Source organism: Suncus etruscus, chromosome 3 (assembly GCF_024139225.1).
Source record: "Suncus etruscus isolate mSunEtr1 chromosome 3, mSunEtr1.pri.cur, whole genome shotgun sequence".
NCBI lineage: Eukaryota > Metazoa > Chordata > Mammalia > Eulipotyphla > Soricidae > Suncus > Suncus etruscus.
The window spans coordinates 2,233,301-2,259,938 of NC_064850.1; the positions used below are offsets into that span (position 1 = coordinate 2,233,301).

Genomic DNA, 26,638 nt, shown 5'->3' on the forward strand with positions numbered 1-26,638 from the left:
TAATAAAGGATTAAATCTAGGATATAAAAATACACAAATTCACACAAAAATAATGGAAATGGGAAAAGGATTATAAAATACAGAAAAAGTGACTAAGTTTATGATTCATTGTCAGTACAAAGACAACATAAATTATGCCAGAAACAACTTCTCTATGTTTCACCAAAAGTCTTTCTATTTGCCTTTATTTTCTCTCTGTTCATTGATTCAAAACATACACTTCAGTCTCTGGTTGATAGAACATCTAGGTACTATTTAATCACTTCAATATATTAGTTAAGAGACTAAGTAGGATTCTCAACCTCTGTGAAACTTATATTCTAGCACTGGAGATGACAGTGATGTGTGTAGGATTCAAGTGTATGTGGTGTTGCTGGAGGTCGTAAAAATACAGACATAATGGACATTACAGGTAAGTAAATTGCTTGATGAGTTAGCACTTGGGAATAAGTGCTCTGACAAAAAGAAAAGATGGAAAATAAGAGCAATCAGAATGACTAGGTCAGGACTGTCCTTTTTAGTAGGTTGTCAGGGTAAACCTAATTGGATAGGTGAGGTTTTAGCAAATCTTTGGGGATGAGGGAGTCGCCCAAGGTGACCACCTAAGGACACATCATACTGTGGGTGGAGTGGCAACCAGCTCCATCTTAGGCCAGGCATTAGATGAATATGTCCACAGAAGAAACAGTGATGATAATTTCTCAACATGGGACAGAAATACTTGATTAAGAGTTTCCAGGAAAGAGGGAGGGAGGGAAGGAAAGAAGAAAGGAAGGAAGGAGAGAGGAAGGGAAGGAAGAAGGAAGGAAAGTGGAAGGAAGGAATGAAAGAAATGAAGGAAGGAAAGAAGGAAGAAAGGAGAGAGGGAGGGAAGGAAGAAGGAAAGAAGGAAGAAGAGAGGGAGGGAAGGAAGAAGGAAAGAAGAGAGGGAGGGAAGAAGGAAGGAAGGGAAAGAAAGAAAAGAAAAAGAAAGAAAAAAAGAAAGGAAGGAAGGAAGGGAAAGAAGGAAGGAAGAAAGAAAGGAAGGGAGGAAAGGAAGGAAGGAATGAAAGGAAGGAAGGAAGGAAGGAAAGGAAGGAAGGAAGGAAGGACGGAAGGAAGGAAAGAAGGAAGGAAGGATGAATGTAACAAAAGGTTTAGGGCAAACCTGCCCCTTACCCTACACAGCATTGCCAGATATAGTCCAGGGGTTTCGAGGGGTCCCTACACTGCAGAGTTGGACCAATACTAAGCCTCTCACTCAGCTGAGTATCACTGGAAGTAGCCCCTCATCCCCTGTGCACCACCTGGGATGACCCCTCCTCCAAATTACATAAAGCCAGCAAGGTAGTATAGGGGTTAGGACACTTGTCTTGCACTTGATCAAGCCTGGCACCACATATAGACTGCAGAGACTCTGTACTCAGGAGAGACCTCTAAGCACAGGTCCAGGAGTGATTCCTAAGTGGGAGCGATCCAACCCCCTTCGCCTGCAATTAAAAAAGAATAAAAGAAAGAACAGCCCATTTGATTCATAGCACTACATAAATAAACAAATAACCCGTCTTAAAATAAAAAATGTAAAAATAAGTTTCCTGGAAAAGACCATCAGATTTGAGCTGTTCCAAGTTAGAGGACCTTATTTCATGATCTGCTTTTTGCTTGAGGAGATGTTCAGGAAGTGGAGAATGCCAACTCTGCAACTCAAATTATTTAGGATGCAATTAGATTTGGTTTAATAATTAAAAATACTTTGAGAATTTTCTTTGGCAGAGATTAGGCTATTAATTAGCATGTCATGGGAACCCGGCATTTATTATTCTCTCAAAAACCCATTTGTGGTGGAAAATGTGCTGAGCCTCATTTGTGAAGATAATTATAGTTGATATCTTTGGGAGCGGCTGCCAAGTTCCCAGCGATTTTTCCTCTTCTCTGGGAGCTGCTTCCAGAATCTGCAAGGTGGGGGTGCTTCTTGGGCCCACATTTCTAGTGCACATCCCCTAAGCATTGCACATTGGATCAGAGCTGGAAACTTGAACAAAGCTAAGCCAATGAGGTATTTTATCCAGGAGTTTGTAATTGGAGCCCAGAGGATCCGCACAATCTGTCCATTTGATTGGTACTGTGAAATATAAATTCAGGGTTATCATATTTTGCCAGGGCATCTTGAGAAGCAGATCAAGTTAATCAGCAAATAGAGAATAAGAAAACACAGAAAAGAGGTTGAGGGTGACACAAGTAGTCTTCTACCCTTTAGGTCCAAAGTACAGTACTTCCATAAAGTTTTGGTGCCTCCCAGCTCTCAGAATCAATTAGACTCTTTTGTTTTGATAATTAATACCTTTTCTTGTTGTTGTTTTTTTGGCCACACCCAAAACGCTCAGGGGTTACTCCTGGATGCCTCAGAAATCGCTCCTGGCTTGGGGAACCATAATTAAAACCTTCTGTTGCTTTGGCTTCTCAGTTTGACTTCTAATGCAATGATGCTTCTGGTCTGAAATAGGGAGTGTCCTCTGAGTTTATTTTCCCTAACCAGGAGTAATAAATTTCATTGTCATCCATCCAACACTTATTCAAAAATTTCTGGGAGGGGCATTTTATGTTTGTGACTAAATATATGGCTAAATAAGATCTATTGATAGTATTCAGGTTAATTCTTTGTCTTTAAGGTCAGGAAGTGATGGCGCATCCTAACTCTCTTTTCCAGCTTGTTTGACTTGAGAGAATCAAAGCCTGATTTTAGCTGCTTTTAGGGTTGGTAGACATAAAAAGTACTTTCTGAACTCTAGATTGCTACACAAATAGTTTTTCAGTTGTAATAGTAGTATTTTCTATCTGAGTGATTCAACTTAGAATCTCCCCAGGAACAACTATTGAGCATAGTGCTTTGAAAGGAAGGGCTCAGTTTAGGAATAAAACACAAGTTTAAAAATGATCCAGTTTAGCTAGATATGTGCTTAATAATGAAAAAATTAATATCTATTTGATGAAATTGTACTTTTAAATTTTTTAAGCCTTCTAATATTTGAAGAAAAGATGCTCTTTTGTGAAAAGGTTATAATCACTTTAAATAATTATTTATGAACTTCTACAGAAGAGAGGTAAATACAAACCAAATGGAACAGAAATAATCCAGGAAAAATGAGTTCAAATTCCATTGGGATTGACTCCAACATCTGGGTGAATCCTGTCGCAGAAGGGATTTGGTTCTAATTCTCTTTTACAAATGTCAGCAATTGACTCTGCTCACAAGAATCCAGGCCCCTCTTTTTGGCTAATGCTCATTTTCAAGGACCACTCAGATCTCTTTCTTCTACTAGGAGGAGAATTCTTAGAATTTATAGTTCTCTGGAGGGAATTCATTAAATATTTATTAAGGTGAAAGCATTTTAAAGCTCTTGCTCTGCTGCATTGGAATATGATGTTCTCAATTTTAACAACTGGTTAACATTTGGAATGAATGATAAAAATTAGAAATAAGAGGACTATAAAGATGAACTTTATTTATAGTTAAGTGGATAGGCTTTAACATATCATTAATATATCTGGCCTCTACTGTCCTTAGGAAAGTTAGTTCATCTTGAACAGCAGGCACAAAATGAAGATAATAATTCCTTTCTCACAGAGGGGAATGAGGAGTAAATCAAAGATAGAGGTAAAGTTGCCTAGCATGTATCTGACTTGTAGTGGGTGGCAGGTAGATAGGAATGGTTATTGTTAATTTTTCAATTTTATGTAATTCCCCTATAGACATCCATTAGTCAATGCAAGGTTAAAGTTCCTTGATTTTGAACATACTTCCTACTTTTTGTGCATGTAACAGTGGTCTTCAGAGTGAAATCCTAAAGGAATATGATCATTACAATTGACAGTATTCTTTTAAACAACAATCTCATTATCTTGGTCATTGCTACTATCCCTTTTAGAGTGTAACTCTCTTTTAGATTTCTTGACTGTACAACAATCTGCTTGCATTGTAATGGAAAAGTTCTCAAGGATCATTTCACATGTTAAAAGGGATCATTACCATTAAATCCAAGAAATTCCTATGAAAACTTTTAAATCATCTTACTTGAGGTCTTCGAGGCGGGTGCCTTTTAATAATACTTGTTTCTCCTTGTTCCAGTGGGATGTCAAAATACATGGCCATGGACACTTGAAGAAGCAAGAAAAAAATGATTAAAAATAATTTACTCTTAAATTGGGCTGAAAACTAGTTATTAGGCTTTTGCTATTTGTACATTTTTTGTTAGATATGTCTGACCTGTAAATTGAATGTAGAAATGGAACATAAGGTAGCTATTCTGCCTTCGTACAAATGATAAAATATTTATATATAAGTAATAAGAATAAATTTTCTTTTCAGATGATGTATACTGATATATAGAAGTAGGATATATTTGATAAAGGTGTTAAAGAAATGGAGCACGCGTCTTAATAGAATTGTTTACTCCTAATGATTTCCTCAACTAGGAAAAGAAATCCCCCCCCCCCCCCGCCAGTTACCACTAAAATACTACATAATTTTCTTTTCTAATGAAATAAGCCTAAAGTGTAGAGTCAAGCCTTACTGAGGAAACAGAAAGAGTCAACAGATACATCTATTAAATGTCCTATTTTTTAGCTTATAGTTCACAAAGCATGAAGCTTTTGTACTTTTCTGTTAATAACATATAAGCTTCTTTTAGATTTATAGATTGTACAACAATCTGCTGGCATTGTACATGGAAAACTTCTTAAGAATCGTGAGTCTCTGTTTTTCTCCATAAAACATTTGCATGAACATCTTAAGGACTCTGCCTACCGGATTGCTATTCTCATTCATATATGCTAATTCACTGAGCACAATTGAAAGAATATCAGTGTTAAGAAAAAAAGCATACGGGACTAAAAATTGTATTTTAGTAGCTTGAGTTCTCATTTTTTATATTATAATTTGGGTGATATCACCCCATTATTTAATATAATTTTAATAAATATTAAACATAATGACCTATGTCATTTGGTGAAAAAATTGATGATGTAACTTGCTCAAAATATCCTATTTGAAATTTGGTATAAGTTGGTTTAAAATATGGACCCTCTTGAATAGTCAGAAGGCCACACACTCTGTTGTTTACTCTTAATGTGCTGTTTTCCTTTTAAAAATAACATTTTGGTTGATTCTCACAAAGAGTGATGAGTTTAGTTAGAGAAACAACTACATTTTGAACTGTCCTAATAATGAGAATGTATGAGGGAAATGGAAAGCCTGTCTAGAGTACAGGCGGGGGTCAGGTGGGGAGGAGGGAGATTTGGGACATTGGTGATGGGAGTGTTGCACTGGTGATGGGTGGTGTTCTTTACATGACTGAAACCCAAACACAATCATGTATGTAATCAAGGTGTTTAAATAAAATATATATACAAAAAGAAAAAAAGAATAATATTGAGTAATATTGGTGGGGCCAGAGCATTAAAAAAAATAACATTTTGGTTGATTCTCTAATGCATTAGAACCAGCTCTTAATATTGAGTTAGCAAAATCTCAAAGCTATAGAGAAAGGGTGTAAATAAAAACGAATTCCTCAATAAAGTAAGAGGAAAATTTCCATGCCTTTGTTTAGGAAAGTGTTAAAATCAGTTCAAGGTTGTCAGCTCTGGGGAAAGTAGCCACGAAAATTATTATAGGTAAGATATACAACATAACAAAATAGAGAATAAGGAGTTCTGGTTAAGTTGACCAATAACAGGAAGTTATTTATGTTATAGGTCCAGAAAGTGAGGAAAAGAGAAAATGAGAATCATATTTATGTATGTTACTTTATATAGTTATAGTTCTCTTTATAAACTAGGTGCTACCTACTTAAGTGTTCAAAACTGTAAAATATGAACAAATATGATATATACATACAAATAAATCATATAAAATATGATATATAAATACAAGTCCTGCTATACATTCTTATAAACTATTACAGGATAATTTATATTTGCTTAAACCTGGAGTTTCTCAATCATAATGGGAAGAATTATTTTATTTCTGAAGATGGCCAGGAAGATTACGATCAAGCTGAAGAAGAAAGGTGAGTCATCCACTCCTCTGCACTGCAATAAATCCATTCCAACTTCACATTAAATTGCATTTATTCCTAAAAGCACTACTTTCAAGAACCAAATCTGATGCCTCAGTAGTGCAGGCTAGAATGAATCAGATTTAGAAGCTGAGCCAATGGGAATGTCATATTGATTATTATTGATTGATTATATCTTTATGTCGTTTTAACAATCTTGCAAAGTTAGGTAAAGACATCGAGAGCCCTAGTAACTAAAACAATAGTATGCTCCCTTCTATGTGGAATTAACAAAAACCCTTGGTATTCACTGTACTTACCTATTTTAATGTACCCATGATACTTAGAATCGACGCTCACTACCCAGTTTCCCATTGATCAATGTTCCCTTGCATTCTGGCAATGTAGAGACTTTCCGAGACATTGTCAAGTCAATCTATTGCTAGCTCACGGATCAAACTTACGCTGGGCTTCATAGTTACCTGCAGAGTATGTTCCGTAGCGAGTCTCTCGAAGAGGTGGCAGCTGCCATTCTGAGGCATTGTTCCTGGCCTGCTGTCTTGGGAAGAAACGTGACCCCTTTTCTTCCAGATTCGGATTGACTGCAGAGACCACAGGCTCAGTTGAGGGAATCTCTTCCTCCCTGTTTTGCAGAGGTGCTACCTTGATCACCCTGGGGTGAGCCTTCGAGAAGCCGAGGCCCATTTCACAGCAGACAGTGTCAAAGGAAACACGTACTGAAAGTGGTCTGGGGGAATTCCATGTAGTGGCATTGGTCAAGGTGTTTTAGAAGTTTATCCTAGCTTCACGAAGCAGCCGCTCCTCATGACATGCTTCTAGCTCTGTTTCACTACATGCAACCCCCTTCGGCCACCTCCTAAAGACATTGGTTTCCATGGAGACTTCCCTTCACCTCCTGCTTTGCCATCTCAGACCCAAAGAATTCTGTTAAACATTGACTTGGCTCTGCTGCTTCCTGAAAGATTCATGGCAGGGAAAGAAACGCTATTGATCATTAAACAAATCTCTAACACTAGGCAGGCTATTAACTGAGTTGGAAAGTTGAGGTCTAGAGAAGTCTTAAACGTGGTTTTTCACTGCACATACATTAAAGAGGATACCACCTGTAAGAACTATCAACTGATGATAGCTCGATCTATACTCTACTTATCATCAAATAAATTCCCCCCTTGGAAATGAACTTCTTTATACTAATTACACAGGTTTTAATTGAAGAATGTATTTCCCAAACAGAAAAGAGTAGAGTGACTAACAATTTTTTCCCTATCTACAACTTGAATCACCTTCGGAAGGGAGGAATAAATTAAAGGATGGTGAGAAGAAAACACAATTTTTTTTTTCCTAGGAAGGAGGGGAAAACTTATTGAATACACAGTTCAATTACCCCTGTGTTTTCGAAACAAGTTCATTTGCTATGTTAAACAAATATAGGATAAAGACTGAAGGGGATGTGATGAAATAAATGTTGAGTAGTAGTATTGAAATGGTGGGATTTGGGGTGTTTTGGGTCACATCTGGCGGCTCTCAGAGATTATTCCGGCAGGCTCAGGGGAGCATCTGAGATGCTAAGGATTGAACCGATGTGTACAAGGCAAACTTTTTACTGTTGCTATTACTCCAGCCCTCATGGGTAATTTTTACTCTCTGTTTTTCTGTTATGAAAAATGGTGCACTTTCAAGTTCTAATTGCTTTTGACCAAAGATGATTTATGGTTTCACCATATTCCCATAGAGAAATTCATCAAAATTAATTTTTTTCAAGACATACTTGCTAAATCATAAATAGGGTTTTAGAATAGTTAGGTCACGGGGCTGGAGAGATAGCATGGAGGTAAGGTGTTTGTTTGCCTTGCATGCAGAAGGACAGAAGGACGGTGGTTCGAATCCTGGCATCCCATATGGTCCCCTGAGCCTGCCAGGGGCAACTTCTGAGCATAGAGCCAGGAGTAGCCCCTGAGCGCTGCTGGGTGTGACCCAAGGCCCCCCCCCCCCAAAAAAAAAAGAATAGCTTGAAGTTTGATCACTATTAGAGATCATCTTAAAATATCCAAATTTAATTATTTTTTAATTGCTCTTTTTTTTTTGTTCACACTTCGGCAGTTCTCAGGGTTTACTTACTCCTGACAAACTCCATGCTGTAGTATTAATACTCTTCCCAGAGTATATTACTCTGGCCACAACTCATTTCTTACTCAGACCCAGTAATATTTACTGATTTTCATTTACCTCCAATCAGTTTCTACTTCACTCATCCTAATCCATACAAAGAAATATCCCAAATAAGTCTGTTTTGGGGTATTTTTCTTCTCATTTTACAATCCTCCTGTAACAGTTTTATTCTCTTGTAATCCTTTAATAAATATATTCTAAAAACAAACTTTCTTCAAAGTTCCAGGCTCCAATTTTAACAATGTATACCCCTAACTCAGCATTCCCTAAATTAATCCTCCAACTACCTGCTTTTCTCTGTTCATAGCAACATTATTCACATAGTTAAAACATGGAATCCACATAAATGACCACAGATGGCTGACTAAAGAAACCATGGTATAGGGCTCAGAGAGATTGTACAGCAGAGAGGGCTTCTGATGGGAACTTTATCCCAGAACCCCAAATGGTCCCCTGAGGTCCATCATGAGTAAAACACAAGCATTGCTAAATATGTTTCCACTTCTCCCTGAAAAAAATAACTTTTGGTGGCTTTACATTCTATAAATGCTCAATACATGTTCACAGAAACCTGTGCACTTTGTTGCTTTTTGGTTTTTGGGCCACACCCAGTGACACTCAGGGGCTACTTCTGACTCTGCACTCAGAAATTAATTACTCCTAGCAGGCTCAGGGGACCATATGGGATGCTGGGAATTGAACCCAGGTCAGCTGCATGCAAGATATTTGCCCTACCCACTGTGCTATTGCTCTAAATTTCTAACACATGCATTTTCTTGATCTCTAATGAGACAGTGATATTCATTGAATGATGGAGGACTTTAACTATGTTTGGAATCAAAGAGTCGAGGAAGTGCCCTTTAGGTTTCTTCACACACATTTGCAGCTAGGATCTTGCCAAATATCTCATCAGAGCCTGCAGAATAGTAGCTCTGCATTTGCCCCTTCCTTGTGGAGAAAACATTGTTTTAACCTTGTTTTGATATTGTGATTTGATTGGCATTTTAAGGTTACTACTTTTCACCCTGACCTTAACAAGATGAGTACAGAAGATAAGGAGCCTGGAGTTAAAAGAAAAGCAAACTGTTGAGCAAGTAGCTCACCAGGTACTATGTGTATTAAGCAGAACACGATGCAGTAGCAATAGGTTATAAACAGCTGTAGACAAATAAAAACAAGAACAAGAACAACAGCACACACACTCACAGATTGGACAGAAGCCTTTGTAAAATGGCTTAAAGGGTTGAGCACATTCTTTTCAGCAGGAGAGCCAGTTTGGTTCTGGGTTCTACATGGTTCCCTGGGTTCTACATGGTTCCCTGAGTTCTGTTGGGAGTGACCTTGAACACTGAGCTGGACATGGCTTCAGAGCATGGTCAAGTATGTTTATCCGCGTGTCTTCTACAGAAAAGAAAGAAAGAGAGAAATAAATAAAAAGAAAGAAAGAAAAAGAAAAAAGAAGAAAGAAAAAAGAATGAAAGAAAGAAGAAAGGATGGATGGGAGGAAAGATGGAAGGAAGAAAAGAAAAAAAAGAAAACTGCACGAATACTTTCTTTTATTCGTTTTTTGGACCACACCTGGTGACGCTAAGGGGTTACTCCTGGCCATGCGCTCAGAAATTGCTCCTGGCTTGGGGACCATATGGGACACCGGGGATCAAACCATGGTCCATCCTAGGCTGCGCGGGCAAGGCAGACGCCTTACCACTTGTGCCACTGCTCCAGCCCCTGCATAAATACTTCTTAACCAGGCACATTAATGAAGAATACATTTAAAATAATAATAATATATATTAGACAAGTGTTTGTGTTAGCAGACTCTGGACATACATGTTTATGTTTTATATAAGAGTGATGCAGATATAGAAATATTCCTCAGGATGGAATGATAGCAGGCCTGGAATAGGTGGTTAAACTGCCTTTGACTCTTCAGTAGATGGCTTCCTCAGACAGACTTTTAACTGTAGTTAAAACATTTGTCTAAATATTCCTTGGGGTCGAATTTAGTTTCACACATGGGTTAATTACTATGCATGGGTTATTCAGTAAGTGGGATTTAAATACTAAATATTTTCAGGATTCCTAAATTATGCTCCCAATAAAAGTTATAGCTCTTGCTGCAATTGATCTGTGATGGATTAACAACCACTAGAGGTCTTTCAGCCATGTGAATTATGTGTTTGGATGCCAACTAAGCACAGTTGATGTATGACCTGCACTTTAATTTTCCTCCTAGTGATTATGTCCCTCTATATTTATCCATACATTGGAAGTGAGGGTGACAGTGCAAGCAGGTAAAGTTGTTTTGGAAGTAAATGGGAAAAAATGTGAATAGCAATTTCTGTATAAACAGCTAGATGAGATTAGTTAACTCAAGTTTGTATCATTATCCTTTAATCTATAAGATTTTCAATTATTGTCTTTTTATTTTATTTTTTGATCATACCTGGCAGTGCTCAGGGATGCTAGGGATCTAAGCCGGATTGGCCGCACCCAAGGCAAATACCCTACCCACTCTGCTATAACTCCAGCCCCTGTATTGCATTTTCAATGTGCTGGCTACTTCAGAAACAACCAGCAGCTGAGCTCCTTGAACTAAATAGCTAATTTATTTAAGTTAGTTGAAATAATGTTTATTTGTTTTTCCTCTCGTTGGGAGAATATCAACCTCTGGCTATAACAATATTTTTTAATTTTTAGGAATATCTTTATTTAAGCAACATAATTGCAAACATGTTTATAGTTAGGTTTCAGTCATAAGGAAGAAGACCCCCCCCCTTTATCAGAGCAACTTTCCCACCAGCAATGCCCTTCATCTCCCTCCCCCCCCCTGCTGTCTTCGAGTCAGGCATTCTATTTCTCTCACTCACTACCATTGTCATGATAGTTGTCAGTGTAGTTATTTCTCTAACTGCACTCACCACTCTTTGTGGGAAGCTTCATATTGTAGGCCAGTCCTTCCAGGTATTTCTGGGTGTTATTACAATACTGTCTTTTATTTTTCTTAAATCCCATAGATGAGTGAGACTATTCTCTCTCTCTCTATCTCTCTCTCTCCTTCTGACTTATTTCACTCAGCATAATAGTTTCCATATCCATCCATGTATAAAAAAATTTCATGACTTTATTTTTTTCTGATGGCTGAATAGTATTCCATTGTTATATGTACCACAGTTTCTTTAGCCACTCATCTGTTGTCTGGGCTCTGGGTTGTTTCCAGATTTCGGCTATTGTAAATATCACTTCAATGAATATAGGTGTGCAGAAGACATTTTTGTATTGTGTTTTTGTGTTCCTTGGAGTGGTATATCCCTAGGAGTGGTAATGTTGGATCATACGGGAGCTCAATTTCCATATTTTTGAGGACTCTCTATTATAACAATACTTTTTTTGTTTGCTTGTTTTGAGGTCACACCCAGCAGTGCTCAGGGGTCACTCCAGACTCTTCACTCAGAAATCACTTCTGCTGGCTTGGGGGCCATATGGAGTGCCAGGATTAGAACCATCATCTGTCCTGGGTTGGCTGCATGGAAGGTAAATGCCCTACCACTGTGCTATCTCTCTGGTCCCTATAACAATACTTAATTTTTAATTATTTTTTATTTAGGTACCATGATTACATGTAGCAAGTCAGCCCCTGAAGAGGTTGACTGATGGTGGGATGGAGAATGAGGCCCTTTTCTTCCAGCTCGGAACACGCGTCTGCCACCCTGTCTAGCCCACGGTTCTGAGGTGAAACGCCGGGTAAACAGCTCGCAGACAATCAGGCTCGTGGAAATATTTGCTTTATTCGGATGGACAAAACTGAAGTCCAAAGACTCAGATTCAGTTCCAGCCAGCAAAAAGCTCCCGGCCTTCCACAGACTCCTGTTTTTATACTCCAGAATCAGGTCCCACCCAATGGTGGGATCAGATACCAACCAATGGTGAAAGCAGAATCAGGTCCTACCCTAGGGTGGGGGCAGAATGCCAGGTCACACCCTAGGGTAGGGCACAATCACCTAATCAGTTTAGGGTGAGCAACATAGTAATCCCCCAAAATATTTACATACACAACAATTACATACATTATTGTTGTTGGATTTCAATCATAAAAAAGAATACCCCCATCCTTAGACTGTCCCCTTCCCTCCTTCTTCCTTTTTTTAGACAAAGTTATATTTTAACTGTTAGTCTATTGTTGCATGTTTCAAGAAGCTTAAGTTTATATTCTATTGATGTATGGAATAGAGCAATGGTAAAAGGCCTCCCTTGCAATCCTGAGGTTGCAAGTTCCAGACTCTGGCGTTGCCTCAATTCATTTATATGATTTCAGTAGCTTTGTCATTTGGGACCCCAGTGTCACTTCAAAGAATGCAGTATCCAGTGCACCACAACCAATCATGTGAGACCCCAAACCCCCCAGGTCATTGTGACAGTAACCGAGAGGAATGAAAGAGAGAATTTACATTGAAATTTAACTTTTAATAGATGGTCTCTTAATGTAAAACTATAAAGAACAATGAACCTTTCCCCCTACAAAATCCTACATGTAATAATTCCTGCTTGCAAGAAAGCCTTTTGTTTGTTTATTTGTTCTTGGGCTACACCTGCCAGTTACTCCTGGCTCTGCTCAGGGGCCATTCCTTTGGTGTTCAGGGAACCATATGGGATGCCAGGGAGTGAACCCGGGTTGGCATGTGCTTGGCAAACACCGTACCTGCTGGGCTTTTACTCAGGCTCATAGAGACAATGTGTGTGTGTGTGTGTGTGTGTGTGTGTGTGTGTGTGTGTGTGTGTGTGTGTAAAATTCTAGTTGTGTACTCAGAGGTGAAGATTTGAGTTTCCTGCACTCAAGGTAGTATAAGCAAGAACAAGGTGTAGAAAATGTGGCAAACTAGATATTCCAAATTTTATCCCAGCTAGAGGTCCCAAACATTGCTTGGGAAAATTTCCCTCACCTCAGACAAAATTGCTTTGAGATGAAATTTAGAGGGCATAAAATTAAAAGACATATCCAAAATTTTTCCTGTTTCTTTATTTCTTTAATTTTCCATCAAGTGTAAGGCATAGTTATACCAAGATGGCGTCAAGGTTCTAGCCTCCTCGATATACACCATTTGTTCAGGGTTTCCAGGAACCCTGATCTGACTCAAGTTGCTTGGCAGTGCAGTGGGGACAAAGGCTTCCTGTCATCTCTGCCTGAGCTCCAGTCAGTGCCTTACGGGGCTACTCTGACATCCTGTTCTATTACTCTCAGCTAGAAATGACGTGTATATGGTGACATTAAAATCTAACTCTATGACCTCTTTGGGGAGACTCTTTTCTTTTTTAAAACTACAGAGAGTTGGTGCTGGAGAGTACATTGTGTAGGGCACTTGCCTTGCATGTAGCTTATCTGGGTTTGGTCACTGGCATTGCATAGGTCTCCAGAGCATTGCCAAGAGTTATTTCTGAGTACAGAGCCAGGAGGAGCCCCTGAGCGCAGGTGTGGGTGTGGCTGAACCCCTCCCCCTCCAAAACTAACCAAAACAGAAAATCATAATATCTGCTCCCCCTTAAAAAAAGACAAAAAATGAACCAGCATCATTATTTTAAAGAAGATAAAGGCAAAGGATTTGCTAACATTACAGTCGAGTCCTTGCTGCCAATTGATTTGTGACCTGCTAAAATCAGATCTTGGGTGCCTTGCAGTAGAACAATAGAATAAAATACATACAGTCAATAAAAAAATACATTCAATCCATTTCTTTCATCTGCTTTTCATGGAAGGAAAATGTTATCCGCCAGTGTCAGGGGTGGGGAGATTAGGTTCCACTGATTCTTCTACCAGAAACCCCACTACAATTCAGACTCTTTATGAAGTAGTTCCAAGAACAGCACACAAGCCAGAGAAGGCCCCCTGACTGCTTGTGCCTGTACCTGCTCTTCCCAGCAGACTGGCCAGACTGCTGCAGAGGGAAGGCCAGTACTGACTTAGGACTCAAAGAGAGCAGTGAAGAGTCCCAGGGCTCCTTCAGGATCCTGTCTGCGAGAGGACCCTGGGTAGCCACTTGCTACTCAAACCTTCTTCCCTCGACCCCATCTCCTACCCAGATCATTCCCTCTGTAGGACTTTTGCAGCTACATTTGCAGCTAAGTTGAGCTATCCCACTTCCTTGCCTTTCTTTGCTCTTGGTGGGAAGCTGATGAGGAGGCTGATCGAGGGAAAGCGGGAGGCAGCCCCCATGCAGGTAGCATGCAGGGAGCAGCTGACTTGAAGGAGACATGCACTTCTCTGACAGCATTCAAAATCCAGCCTTGACGGTGACATGACCCCAGAACAGCACTGTTTGGCTATGGTTTTGCTCCCCACTGCCTTTTTGTTTGGTGGCATCTATTTTTATTTGTGCGAGGACTTATCTTGGCTTCTCAGATAAAGTTTTCAATGATTTAGTTTGGGGTGAATGGAGGCTAGGAAATGAAGATGGTGGGTAGGGGAGTATGTTGGCCAAAGGGAAACAAGCAAATCAGGAGTGTTGTCCAAGTGTGTTCATCTGTGAGCAGGCTGAAACTCTTGCTATGGATTTCTGAGGAGCAGTGTGGAGGAATGGATACACACCTCAAAAAAAGAGCATAAAAGAGATGAAGAAGGTAGAGGGTTTATGTTCACACTGGCCAGCCATTTATTAAGATGGAGGCAGAGGATGGTTATTTTCCTGGCACTTGTGAATTTGGCTTTTGAGGTCATTGAGCCTACAGTCAGAGAAAAAAAAAAAAACTGAAACATGAATGCTGGCAATCTGGCTTGATTATTTTTTGTTTGTTTTGGACCACATACAATATTGCTCAGGGGTTACTCCTGGCTCTGCAGAAATTGCTCCTGGCAGGCTTAGGGAACCATGTAGGATGGTTGGGATCGGACCTGGGTCAGCCCCATGTTGCCGCATGCAAGGCAAATGCCCTACCATGGTGCTATCACTCCGGCCCAACTTAGCTTGGAATACTACAGGTCCAGCAGCTTGGACACAGTACTCACAGATCACATGCTAAACACGCTCTTCTCATCCATGTAGGCAGGCTCTGGAAACCTTTTCAGCCTGAGCCCAGAAAAAGGGAGCCTACAACAAGGATCCTGTGTTTGGAGAGACATTTGAAATAAGATGTGTTGGGCATATGCATTTAAAGAAACCAATAAAGTAGAAACCAGGGAGGTCATGGAAGCAATAGGGTGCAGGGCATCCCTCAGATATGGTTCATACATTGATCTCCAGTCTGACCTGCATAGATAGACCTCACTTCCGAGAGCTCAGTGTGCTCTTGCACTAAGCAGCTGCTTTTGTGCATTTTCTCAGTTAATCTTTACAGCAGCCTGTGAGGAGGATGCATCATACTCTCTTTGCAATGAAGGAAGGCTCAGAAAAACATGTCTAAGGCCCCATGTCTCTACAGGGTAAGGACAAGAATAAAGTCTCTTTGGTTTTTCTTTATTTTCTATTAATTTTTTATTTAATTTTTAAATAGCTTTATTTAAGCACCATGATGACAAACATGTTTGTGGTTGGTTTTAGTTACAAAAAGAACACACCCCTTGTCACCAGTGCAACATTCCCACCACCAATGCCCCCAACTCCCTCCTTCCCCAAAATGTTCATATTTTATATTGAAAATATCCCTCCCACCTTTTTACACAGGACTAGCCTTGTGAGGTGACAGTGGACTTGTTTGTACTATGTAATAATTCTGGGTCTAATTGTTTCCTCCTGGTGTTATTTAACTTTTTTCCTCTAGGCACTAAGTTTACTATAAACCAGGAGTGGGCAAATTTCTAGGCTGATCAAATCATCTAGCCAGACCGATCATTTTTAGAAATCCAGAATCCAGTTGGTTCATCATATAGCACCCTGGGAGAAGTTAGGATGCTAAGACTGATGAGCAGGTTCAGGAGGTGACATTCCCTTCCTTGCATTATTCCTTTGGCCTTTTGACACCTTTACCATCTAAGCTCATGTTGTTCAAGCTTTCCTTTCTGTTAAATTGGGGTGTTCCGCTAGGGATGACAGCATCAAACAAATGAAGTCGCCCAGAAATTCTAAGCACTATCACTGATTCTGACTTTTAGGGGCATGTACGCAGCTGGCAGGCCTCCAGTGTAAGGCCCAGGTCATCAGGAAATTGGTGATTCTGGGTGACGGAGACATCCAGCGTGGCTTCGACGGGGAGGAGGCTTGGCCCACACTCTCCTCTGGAGATGATCAGCTTTTGAGCCTGTTGCTCAGGGGTGAAGGGGGGTGTTCTTTACATGACTGAAACCCAACTACAATCATATTTGTAATCAAGGTGTTTAAATAAAGATATTAATAAAAATATGCAGGAAGGAGAAACTGGCAAGGCTCTTTTCCATTTTCGTAGACCTGGCCTTAGAAGTGGCTCTGCAATCTTGCATTTCTGGACTCTGTACAGAGATAACAGCCAGGCCTTGATGAGGTCACACACAGGCCTGTGGGACAGGACAGCAGATGTTGGCAGCAGCCCAGGACACAGGTCACAGTTACTACCTTCCATCCAGACCTGCCAAGGGGTAGTAGGCACAGTTCCTCCTTTCGTGCTTTTCAGATTCATTCCAGGTGATACCGGGCCTCTTTCTCGTTCATGCCAGCTGCCACAGGTCCCCAACAAGCAAAGAAACTGCCAGCTTCCACTTCTAATTATGTCAAATAGGCCTATTATGCAATTAGCTCTGGCGTTGAGGCCCCTAAAACACTTCATGATTTGATGATATCAAACACACACGCTGTTTTCATAAACCTGGCCAAACGAGCAAACCTGAAATATCCAGGAATATTCTGAGAACTGAAATGTGTAGGGAGGACCCAGGATTGATAGCTGCCAATAACCTCCCACCTCCCCATCCCTGAATGTAGACTTCTCTACCATGCCTGCCTGGTAATCTCCCACACCACAGCATTTCCCTGACTGTGGGCCCACGAGAAAATTTCACTGGACCATCCCCTCCATCCTGAAAATCTAAGATGAACCAATAGTAATTATAGTTTGTCCTTAAGGCAACACATAAGAGCTCAATTTTATATATGTTAGGGCTGGGCCAAGTCCCCTAGAAGGATCTCATTATAGTCACCTCCTCCCGGCCCTGAAATCCTGCTGGGTCATCAGGGACACATGGAAATATCCCTAAGAGAGAAAAGTCCTTGCACAGACTCAGACTTTTGTCACATTTCTCATTTTGCTTTATTCCTGGAGGGCAGGCCAACATCTGCATGAAAGAAGCTAGCTTTTAAAATAGATTTTTTTTAGAGCTAAATGCGGATGTAATCCGAGTAGTGGAGAACTGGCAGAGGCAGCCCTGGAGGGCTTGCAAAGAAGTCTGGAGTTTAGAAGATTAAGATCCAAGAAGACTGCTTTTGGGTTGGGAAGGACAAAACCCCAGAATGTGATGCCATAAAGTGAGAACCAGAGCCCGGAGTGCCATCAGCACAAAACACAAGCAGGATTAGGGTGAGTGGCAGCCTAGAGAAAGGGTGGAAGGTTAATATTGAAGAGTATGCTTTATTCTGGGAACACACTGCAGCAATTTGTCACATGATTGATGAAACTTGCATTTTTATAAAGTACCCAATAAAATATACACCCAAAGGCTATTGTTTCCAAAACATACTTGAATCTTTCTTAAGGACACTGCTTTTCCAGAGGTTTAGGAGAAGTGTAGAGGCTGAAGGTCTGTCTTGTTGACTAGGTTTAATCCCTTGTCCTGCTGCATTCACCGAGCACCATTTGGTAGCTCTGTTGTCTGTGGTCTCTGGCACAAGTGATTTTTGGCTGTACGATAGCCAGGAGTGTGTGAGCTCCACAACCAGAGTATTGCACCACAATCAAGTGTGATGGTAAATTCTGGTTATGATAATAACATCAACCACTGGTGTGTGTGTGTGTGTGTGTGTGTGTGTAAATGTGGCATTTCAAAACACTAAATTTTATCTTCATTACTATGTTGCTAATTAAGATAAAGTACATTTTTCATCTCAGGCCAGAAAAATAGTACTGGGATAAGGTTCTCGCCTTGAATGTGACCAGTCCAGGTTCATTCCTATAAACACATGGTTCTCTGAGCATCACCAGGAGTGACACATGAACACAAGTAAACTCGAACACTGCCACCTTGTTTTCACTTTTTATTTTAAAAACCATAATGTTAGAATAATCATTTTTTAATTTAATCACTACGCATTACAAAGTTTCAAAGTTATGCATGATTAAATTTCAGGGTTACCTTCCTGCCTCTACGCAGGTCCCCCTTTTTTCCTTTTAGGTATTGTGGTTTCCAGTACTATTACAGATAAGGTATATCTTTGCATATCACTTGACTTCCTTTAGCACTTGGTCTTCATCCAGTTACCACTTGCCTCTATCATTGTCATAGAGGTCCCTTCCCTAATCTAAACCCTTCCCCAGATAGTTCCAAGATTCTAAGGATCAGTTTTTGTATGCTTCTTTATATCTTATATATGAGTGAGATCATTCTGTGTCTGTCCCTCTCTTTCTGACTCATTTCACTCAGCAGGAAAATCTCTCGATCCACCCATAATGTAAATTTTTTAAAAAAAAATGTTAACATCATGAGCTCAATGTATTAGAAATTATATAAAATTTCATCGACTTCTTATAAGAGTGTTTCTTCATGGTTCTGATCTTAACCAGCTAGGAAATAGAAGTTGGAGAAATTCAATTCCTTTCCCGAGTCACAGCAGTTTTTACTAGTCCAGGAATTCAAGAGCTCAGGCTAGCCTTGCTTTCAAGTTTAATCTGTGTCTTATTGGTTAATAAATCATCAGTTCTGGAAAGCAGCAATTTATGATACTCACTTTTTAAGCCCTTCACATAGAACCTCCCAATTTTGTAGTCCCTTGTACTTGTTTCTTCTGCTCCAGGCTGTAGCAGGTCAGCCCCTGAAGAGGTTGACTGATGGAGGGATGGAGAATGAGGCCCTTTTCTTCCAGCTCGGAGCACGCATCTGCCACCCTGTCTAGCCCACGGTTCTGAGGTGAAACGGCGGGTAAACAGCTCGCAGACAATCAGGCTCGTGGAAATATTTGCTTTATTCGGATGGACAAAACTGAAGTCCAAAGACTCAGATTCAGTTCCAGCCAGCAAAAGGCCCTCGCCTTCCACAGACCCTTGCTCTTATAGTCCAGAGTCAGGTCCCACCCAATGGTGGGATCAGATACCAACCAATGGTGGAAGCAGAATCAGGTCCTACCCTAGGGTGGGGGCAGAATGCCAGGTCACACCCTAGGGTAGGGCACAATCACCTAATCAGATTAGGGTGAGCAACATAGTAATCCCCCAAAATATTTACATACACAACAATTCCCCCTTTTGTTTTTAGTAAACAAACAATATTGTCTACAATTATTAAAAGAAAAATTAGTCACTAATAAAAGAGCGGCTGTTTGCATAAGCGCATCACAGGAAAATGTAAAGAAAAACTTCTAACCTAAGCACAGGGTGTCTAAAACCAGAAACATGTATCAAGGAATCAACTACAAGCTCCTGACAAGATAAATCTAAGATGTACATAGATCTTTCGAAGAGACACCAGAAAGGTTGTGTAGCAGGCAAGGAGAAGCACCTTTTCTTTATTTGTTGTTGTTGTTGTTGGTTTTTGGGTCACACCTGGCAGTGCTCAGGAGTTACTCCTGACTCCACGTTCAGAAATCGCTCCTGGCAGATACCAGCATTTGAACCAATGACCTTCTGCATGAAAGGCCAACGCCTCACCTCCATGCTATATCTCCAGCTCCATTTTCATTCAAGTTCAGGTAGACCAGAAAGCCCATCTTTGAGGGCATTGAACTAGGCCTTTATTTCAGAAGAAGAGGCTCATACACCCTCTGCACAGTGGGGAGCCACTGCAATGATGATCAATAGGTATCTGAACTTAGTCCAAGTTCTTAATCCTGTCTGAAGTCCATAAGATGTCTGAAATTGATGTCGACTATTTATAGATGGGAGCTTAAGTCACAAACCAAAACAAAATGTTTAAGGCAGAGACCCTCCCTGTGTAAAAAAACAACTTGAGGGCCCATCCAAAATGGATGGAATCTTCTATAAACCTAGTATTTTGCCTATGATGCGCCCCGCAAAAAACCCTGAGAACAGACAAAAATATCATTTAGGAAATTATAGACAATAATATCTAACTCACAAACCTAAAGTCAAGAAAGCAAAACATTAATGTAATACAACATCGATTCCTAATATTAAAAACTAAAATAGAAAAACATTACGATAGTCAAAAGAAGTGTAGTACCAAATATAACTTCAAAGGATTACAGTTATAGGAAAAACAACAGATGAAATTTCTACAGAGTTCAATACCAATCTGTAAATATGAGGGGTCTGGAACTCCAAAAAGACCGGCAGAAGACACTTGATGGGTCTGGAAAAGCGGGTTGAAGCCTTGTACAGGAGATAACATCAAGCTGAATAAAGAAGGAAGGCCAGTACAGTCATCCATGTGTTGGGGCATCCCCAAGCGTTACATCATTACATCATAAGTTGGTTGGGCTTCTGTATTTCCTTTGGGATCGGTGCAATCTTGGGGTAGCCATTGTAGAAACGGTCAACAATAGCATTGTGTATGTGGATGGAAAACCAGAAATTCAGATAGCACAGTTTAACTGGGATCCAGAGACCGTGGGTCTTGTCCATGGATCTTTTCTCTGGGGTTACATTGTGACACAAATTCCAGGTGGCTTCATTTCCAACAAGTTTGCAGCATATATGGTGTAAAACTCCAACAGTCACGGATTTCTTCTTCCAGCCGAGATCAGGAAGCTTGTAGTTGTGGGTGAAGGAGATGGGTTGCACATGTGAAATCCTGAAAATTAAAATGTTAAGGACTAGGAAGAGAGAAGGAAGGATAAGGAAGACTAATTTGGGGAAGATAAAGTTAGGAAAAAGGAAACTATATACAAAATATGCAGAACAGACAGACACTAAACAAGACATACATACACAGACTTCACAAAAAATATGGCCATACACTCACTCATACTAAAAAATATTTGTTGGAAAGGATCCAAAATAGAGCAAAAGAAAAGAGAATTCAGCTGAATCAACTAAAAGCTCCTTTAAATGTAATAGCCGGCAATTGTTTAGATAAATCATTTCAAATTCACTAAAATTTTTTTTTTTTTTTTGCCTAGCAGATCTGAAAGAGAATTTCATGCGTAATACAAACATGGACAACTCTACTATACGTGTATATCAGTATATATACAAAGTTATTGTATAACAGTAACTTTATGATAATCAATCATAGGCAAGAAGCACTGTGAAGAAAGTCCACCTAAAATTATCATTATGTCAGCGTCTTAAAACCTAAATTGAGGGAAATAAAGCAATGATGTTAAAATAAAAAGAGTGAAAGTCGTTAAATGAGTATACCTAGAAAGAAAAACAACATTAATATGATGAGAAATTTCTCTTTCAGGTGAACCTTGACTAAATTAATTTGTAAAATTTCATGATTAACTGAGACCTAGAACAATAATGAAATTAAGACATAAATCCATCCTACAAGGAAACACATTGGGGATTCATGATTTTCAATCTATATTCATTGATCATGCCTGTGGAAAGAATCCTAGAGCATTAATAGCAACTGATAAGGAAGTAAAATGATTATCTGGTGTTCATTGTACATCTCTAAGAAGTATAAAACAGGATGTATGCTGCTGTGGATTTCACCAATGTATTAGGGACTTTTTTGATCTTCTTGTCATCAAAATTGATCCAGTGTTGTTTTGCAGCAATTTTACAGTATGAAGTACAGTGTCCATAGTGAACTTTACCATAATGGTTTGACACCGATGATAAGTTGTATTTCTTAATCTTGCTTTTATTCTCTGAAGTGAATTCCTCTAAATTGAGGTCTTCTAAAGGAAAATCTACATAAGTATGCAATTTTTTTATTTGTTTGCCATCAAAAGCAAAACGTTTCAAGTGTATTATAAGTACTGGTGGCAGTTTCCATAAATACGTTTTCTTTGAAAAATCCCTTCTATTTTTGCAACTGTTGCACAGAACTTTGTTGTCATTTCTTAATTCTTCTTCCTTAAAAAATTCAGAGAGGCATTCCTGTAATGTACATTTATCTGTAGATGTAACAGCCAAAGACAAATGAACAAATGTCTCATAAACCTCAGACTTTTGGTGGCAAGTGAGACACTGGAGTATAGATTTGAATTGTCCTTGAAAGAGATCATAAATAATAGATTTATGAGCCTTTTGGTGTTCTGGACTAAATTGTTCATAATTTTCATTTCCCATGAGATGTGTAGTTTTGTCTGTCATTAGATTTACAGTAAGCAAGTCCTGATGTAATCCCTCTATTAGGAACATCAGTAGTTCGTGAGGATCCTGCTGATTGTGTCCAGCAAACTGGTCATTAAGTAAACCAATTGTTACTTTGAAGCTTTCAGGGTTAATATATCTATGAAATCCATTTCCCATGGTTTTGATGAGCCGACCAAATTCTTCGGCTAATTTACCTTCATGCCCCATCGGATTTTTCTTGTTAATATCGTTTTTATAATGATCTTTATAAAAGTACTGAGTTAAGTCTGAAATATTATACAAGCATTGCAATATTGAGTTCATGTAGCAAGAGTTTCCTATATTTTGGAGTCCAGTTAAGACAGGTTCCTGTCTTTCCTTTTGCATCTCGGAGTGTAAGGGTTTATCACTACCATCAGTCTCACTCATTGTATGGTGTGTGACAGCTAAATCGTTCCCTGCCCCAGAGACCTTAGTAATATTACTGCTATTAGTGTCTGAAGTATTCTGTTTTTTCTCTGAAGGGGAGTTTGTAGTCTGAACCTGATCATTTGTGCTAGCCCGATTTCTAACAAGACGTAATGGAACCCAAAATTTCTTGGGAGGGTCATCATTTATAGAAACATAGGCATAACCCCTTCCTCTTAGGAGAAGATAGCCAGCTATCCATTTTTCATCCTCCTTGATCCAAATAGGTTTATGGGTTGTTTCTTGTCTCTGAATATCTTCTTTAAAATGTCTTTCCGCTGCAGTGTAGCTTTCCCCTTGGGGTAAGTTAAAGTAATTTAGTGTGATAAGAGTCAAAGATAGCAAATCCGTTGGTGGTAAACCTCTTTTTCTATTTTTTTGCAATTGAGTTTTTAAGGTTCTGTGAGTCCTTTCTACAATGGCCTGTCCCCTACAATTGTAAGGAATTCCTCTGAGATGTCTTATCTGCCATTCCTTACAAAAAAATTCAAAAGTTTTGCTAACATAGGCTGGCCCATTATCAGTTTTTATAGAATATGGAATACCCATCACAGAGAAACATTGTAAAAGAAAACTACAAGCAGCCTTAGATTTTTGAGAAGACATGGGAATTGCCCACATAAACCGAGAATAAGTGTCCACCACAACATGAAGATAAGGTTTCCTTGGAAATCTGTTTGAGTTATATCCATTTGCCAAAGTTCGTTAGATTGTAAGCCTCTTGGGTTTGCTCCTGCTATGTGAGTCTTTTTTGTTAACGGTGCACATACGTTGCAGTTTTCTACAATTTCTCTAGCTTGCCTCCATGGAATTTGGTAATTTACATGTAAATGGCGAGCATTTGTGTGTAGGGCTGAATGTTCCTCTACAGGTGATTTAAATATAGGCATTGCTAGCAAGTCAGCAGTTTTATTTCCTTGAGCCATAGGTCCTGGAAGACCTGAGTGGGCTCTAATATGTGTGATGAAGATGGGCTCAGTTCGTTTTTGAAGAAGCTGCTGTAATTGTTTAAGTAAGTCCTGTATGATCGGGTTATTAGCATTAAGGGATGCAGTGGCTATCACATGACATAAATTTACCACATACAAAGAATCAGAAACTATATTCATGGCTTCAGATACATTTTCTAATAGGTAAATTAACGTTGCTAATTCAACTTTCTGTGCAGATTTATATTTGGTATCTATGGTCATATTAATGTTGTCTCCAGTTATTCCTCCTTTTCCATTTTGGGATCCATCAATGTAAAAAACCTTGGCATTGGGAATAGGGGAATCCTGAACAATTGAAGAAATAACAAACTGAGTTTTCTTTAAAAAGTCCCAAATTTTTCCTGCTGGATAATGGGAGGATATTTCTCCTGTGAAATCTGAGAGGGCCCTTTGTAGAGATTCATTAATTGGCAATATTGACTCAATTTCCTTTTTTGGTACTGGCAAAACTATTATATCTGGGTCAAAACCTAGTAAAGATATAGATCTGAGTCTTGCCTTGATAATAATCTCTGAAATCAGTTGCAAGTAGGGGACTACTGAGCGAGGTTGTTTGTTATGTAAATACACCCATTCCAAAGGTCCTGACTGTTGCATCAAGGCCCCTGTGGGGGTTTCTATAGTAGGGAAGATTAACAGTAATACCTTTTCTCCTGGGATGAATCTTGAGAGAAACGATTTTTGTAATCTGCTCAAGAAGATGTCCATTTCATTTTTGGCAGCTGTTGTTAAATTTCTCGGGCTATCTAAAGCAGGGTCACCCTCCAACGTTTTAAACAGATTAGATAACTCTGCATTTGGGATTCCTAGTGCAGGGCGAAGCCAATTTACGTCACCTAAAAGTCTCTGAAAATCATTAAGCGTTCTGAGGTTTTCTTTTTTGATAGAAAATTTTTGTGGACGTATAGACGTCCGGTCCAAAATAAAACCCAAATATTGATACGGTGGCATTATCTGTATTTTTTCTAAAGCTATTTTCAGTCCTGATGTTTGTAAACAGTCAGTAACATAAGAGTATAATTCCTGTAAATCTGTTTCGTTGTTCATTGTGAGCAAGATATCATCTGTATAATGAAATATCATGGCTTAAGGAAATTTTTCATGAGCAGGGCTCAAAACCTTTTCTACAAAAAACTGACACATGGTTGGGGAATTCAGCATGCCTTGGGGGAGAACAGTCCATTGGAAACGTCTGCAGGGATGGGTATTATTGAGAGAAGGAACTGAGAATGCAAAACGTTTTTTATCATCTGGGTGGATAGGAATATGGTAGAAGCAGTCTTTCAGATCAATTATAATTAGTGGCCATTCCTTTGGAATAACTACAGGTGATGGTAAACCAGTCTGCAATTTGCCCATAGGTATCATGGATAAATTTATAGCTCTAAGATCCATCAAAAGTCTCCATTTACCGGATTTCTTTTTTATAGTGAATATAGGTGAATTCCATTGAGAAAAAGATGGTTCAATATGTCCTAAACTTAGCTGTTCCTCCACTAATTCTGTCAGCACCTTTAATTTATCAGTTTTAAGGGGCCACTGACCTGTCCAAATTGGTTCATCAGATTTCCATTTTATTTTTATTGGTGCTGGTGTTTTTACGGCAGTGGCCCCCACTAAAAATTTTTAGTTTTTAAATCAAAAGAAGGTTTGGGCTCTTCTGGAGCTAATGGGATGTGGAATTCTGCTTTCCACTGTTTGTGTAGGTCACGGCCCCACAGGGATGGTGAAAATGGGCCCACGTGAGGTCTGATTATTGCTTTTTGATTTTCTGGGCCGTAAAATAATATAGTCCTCGTACTCAACAGACAGGAACTCAGGCCTCCTATTCCTTCTAGGGAATACGGGATTTCCTGAAGAGGCCTATTTTCTGGCCATTCTTTATCAGAAATTACGGTAACCTGAGCACCCGTATCTATCATTCCATCAAAGGGTTTGCCTTCCAAGTGAAGTTTGATCATTGGGTGTTCATCTTTACATTTAGTAACCAGAGCCACGATTGGGTTTTGAGCAGTACCCGGATCTGTGCTTCCAAAACCTCCAATTCTAGTCTTATCTGAAGTCCCAAATTTGACATAAGGCACTATTACTATCTGGGCAATCGCTTCTCCTTTTTTAAAGGTCCATGTAACTGGTACAGTAATAACTACAATGATTTCTCCCATGGAATCTGAGTCAATGACACCAGTGATTACTGATATACCCTTTATGTTGAGGGAACTTCTGCCAAGAATCAAACCCATGGTATCTGGGGGTGGCGGGCCTACAATGCCAGTTTCTAACATGTAAGGGCATGCTCCTGGGTAAATTGTAATGTCCTCTGGGCATAATATGTCTAATCCGGCACTCCCTGAAGTAGAGTGGATTAATTCCCTTATCGTGATGAATTTTCTTGGGCTGGGCTTGGAAGGATTATTGTCTGTGAACTTTGCCCCTGATTTGGAAGGGCCTGGGGGGAGGCCCTGTAGGCGTTTCCCTGCATCTTGTATGTGTGTTCTTGGGGAGCTGAATTTATAAGGAGACGACAATTTCTTTTGATATGTCCCTGTTTTCCACAATGGTAGCAGGCGATTTGCCTCCTGGGGACTGTGTTGAAACCTCTACTTAGGTTATTATTAATGAGGTTTCTGGATCTGCAAT

General features: G+C 39.5%; 1 protein-coding gene across 1 annotated transcript in view; it reads right to left on the reverse strand.

The window, feature by feature from the left end:
• CCDC198 (coiled-coil domain containing 198) overlaps positions 1-6,944 on the reverse strand; it is a 31,983-nt gene extending 25,039 nt beyond the window's left edge. Inside the window, exons 1-2 of the mRNA XM_049770244.1 lie at positions 6,497-6,944; positions 4,052-4,134 (exon numbers count right to left, since the gene is read on the reverse strand). Coding sequence (XP_049626201.1) covers positions 4,052-4,134; positions 6,497-6,737 — 324 coding nt within the window. The 5' untranslated portion in view covers positions 6,738-6,944. The remainder of the gene's footprint in view (positions 1-4,051; positions 4,135-6,496) is intronic.
• Between the last annotated feature and the right edge of the window lie 19,694 nt (positions 6,945-26,638).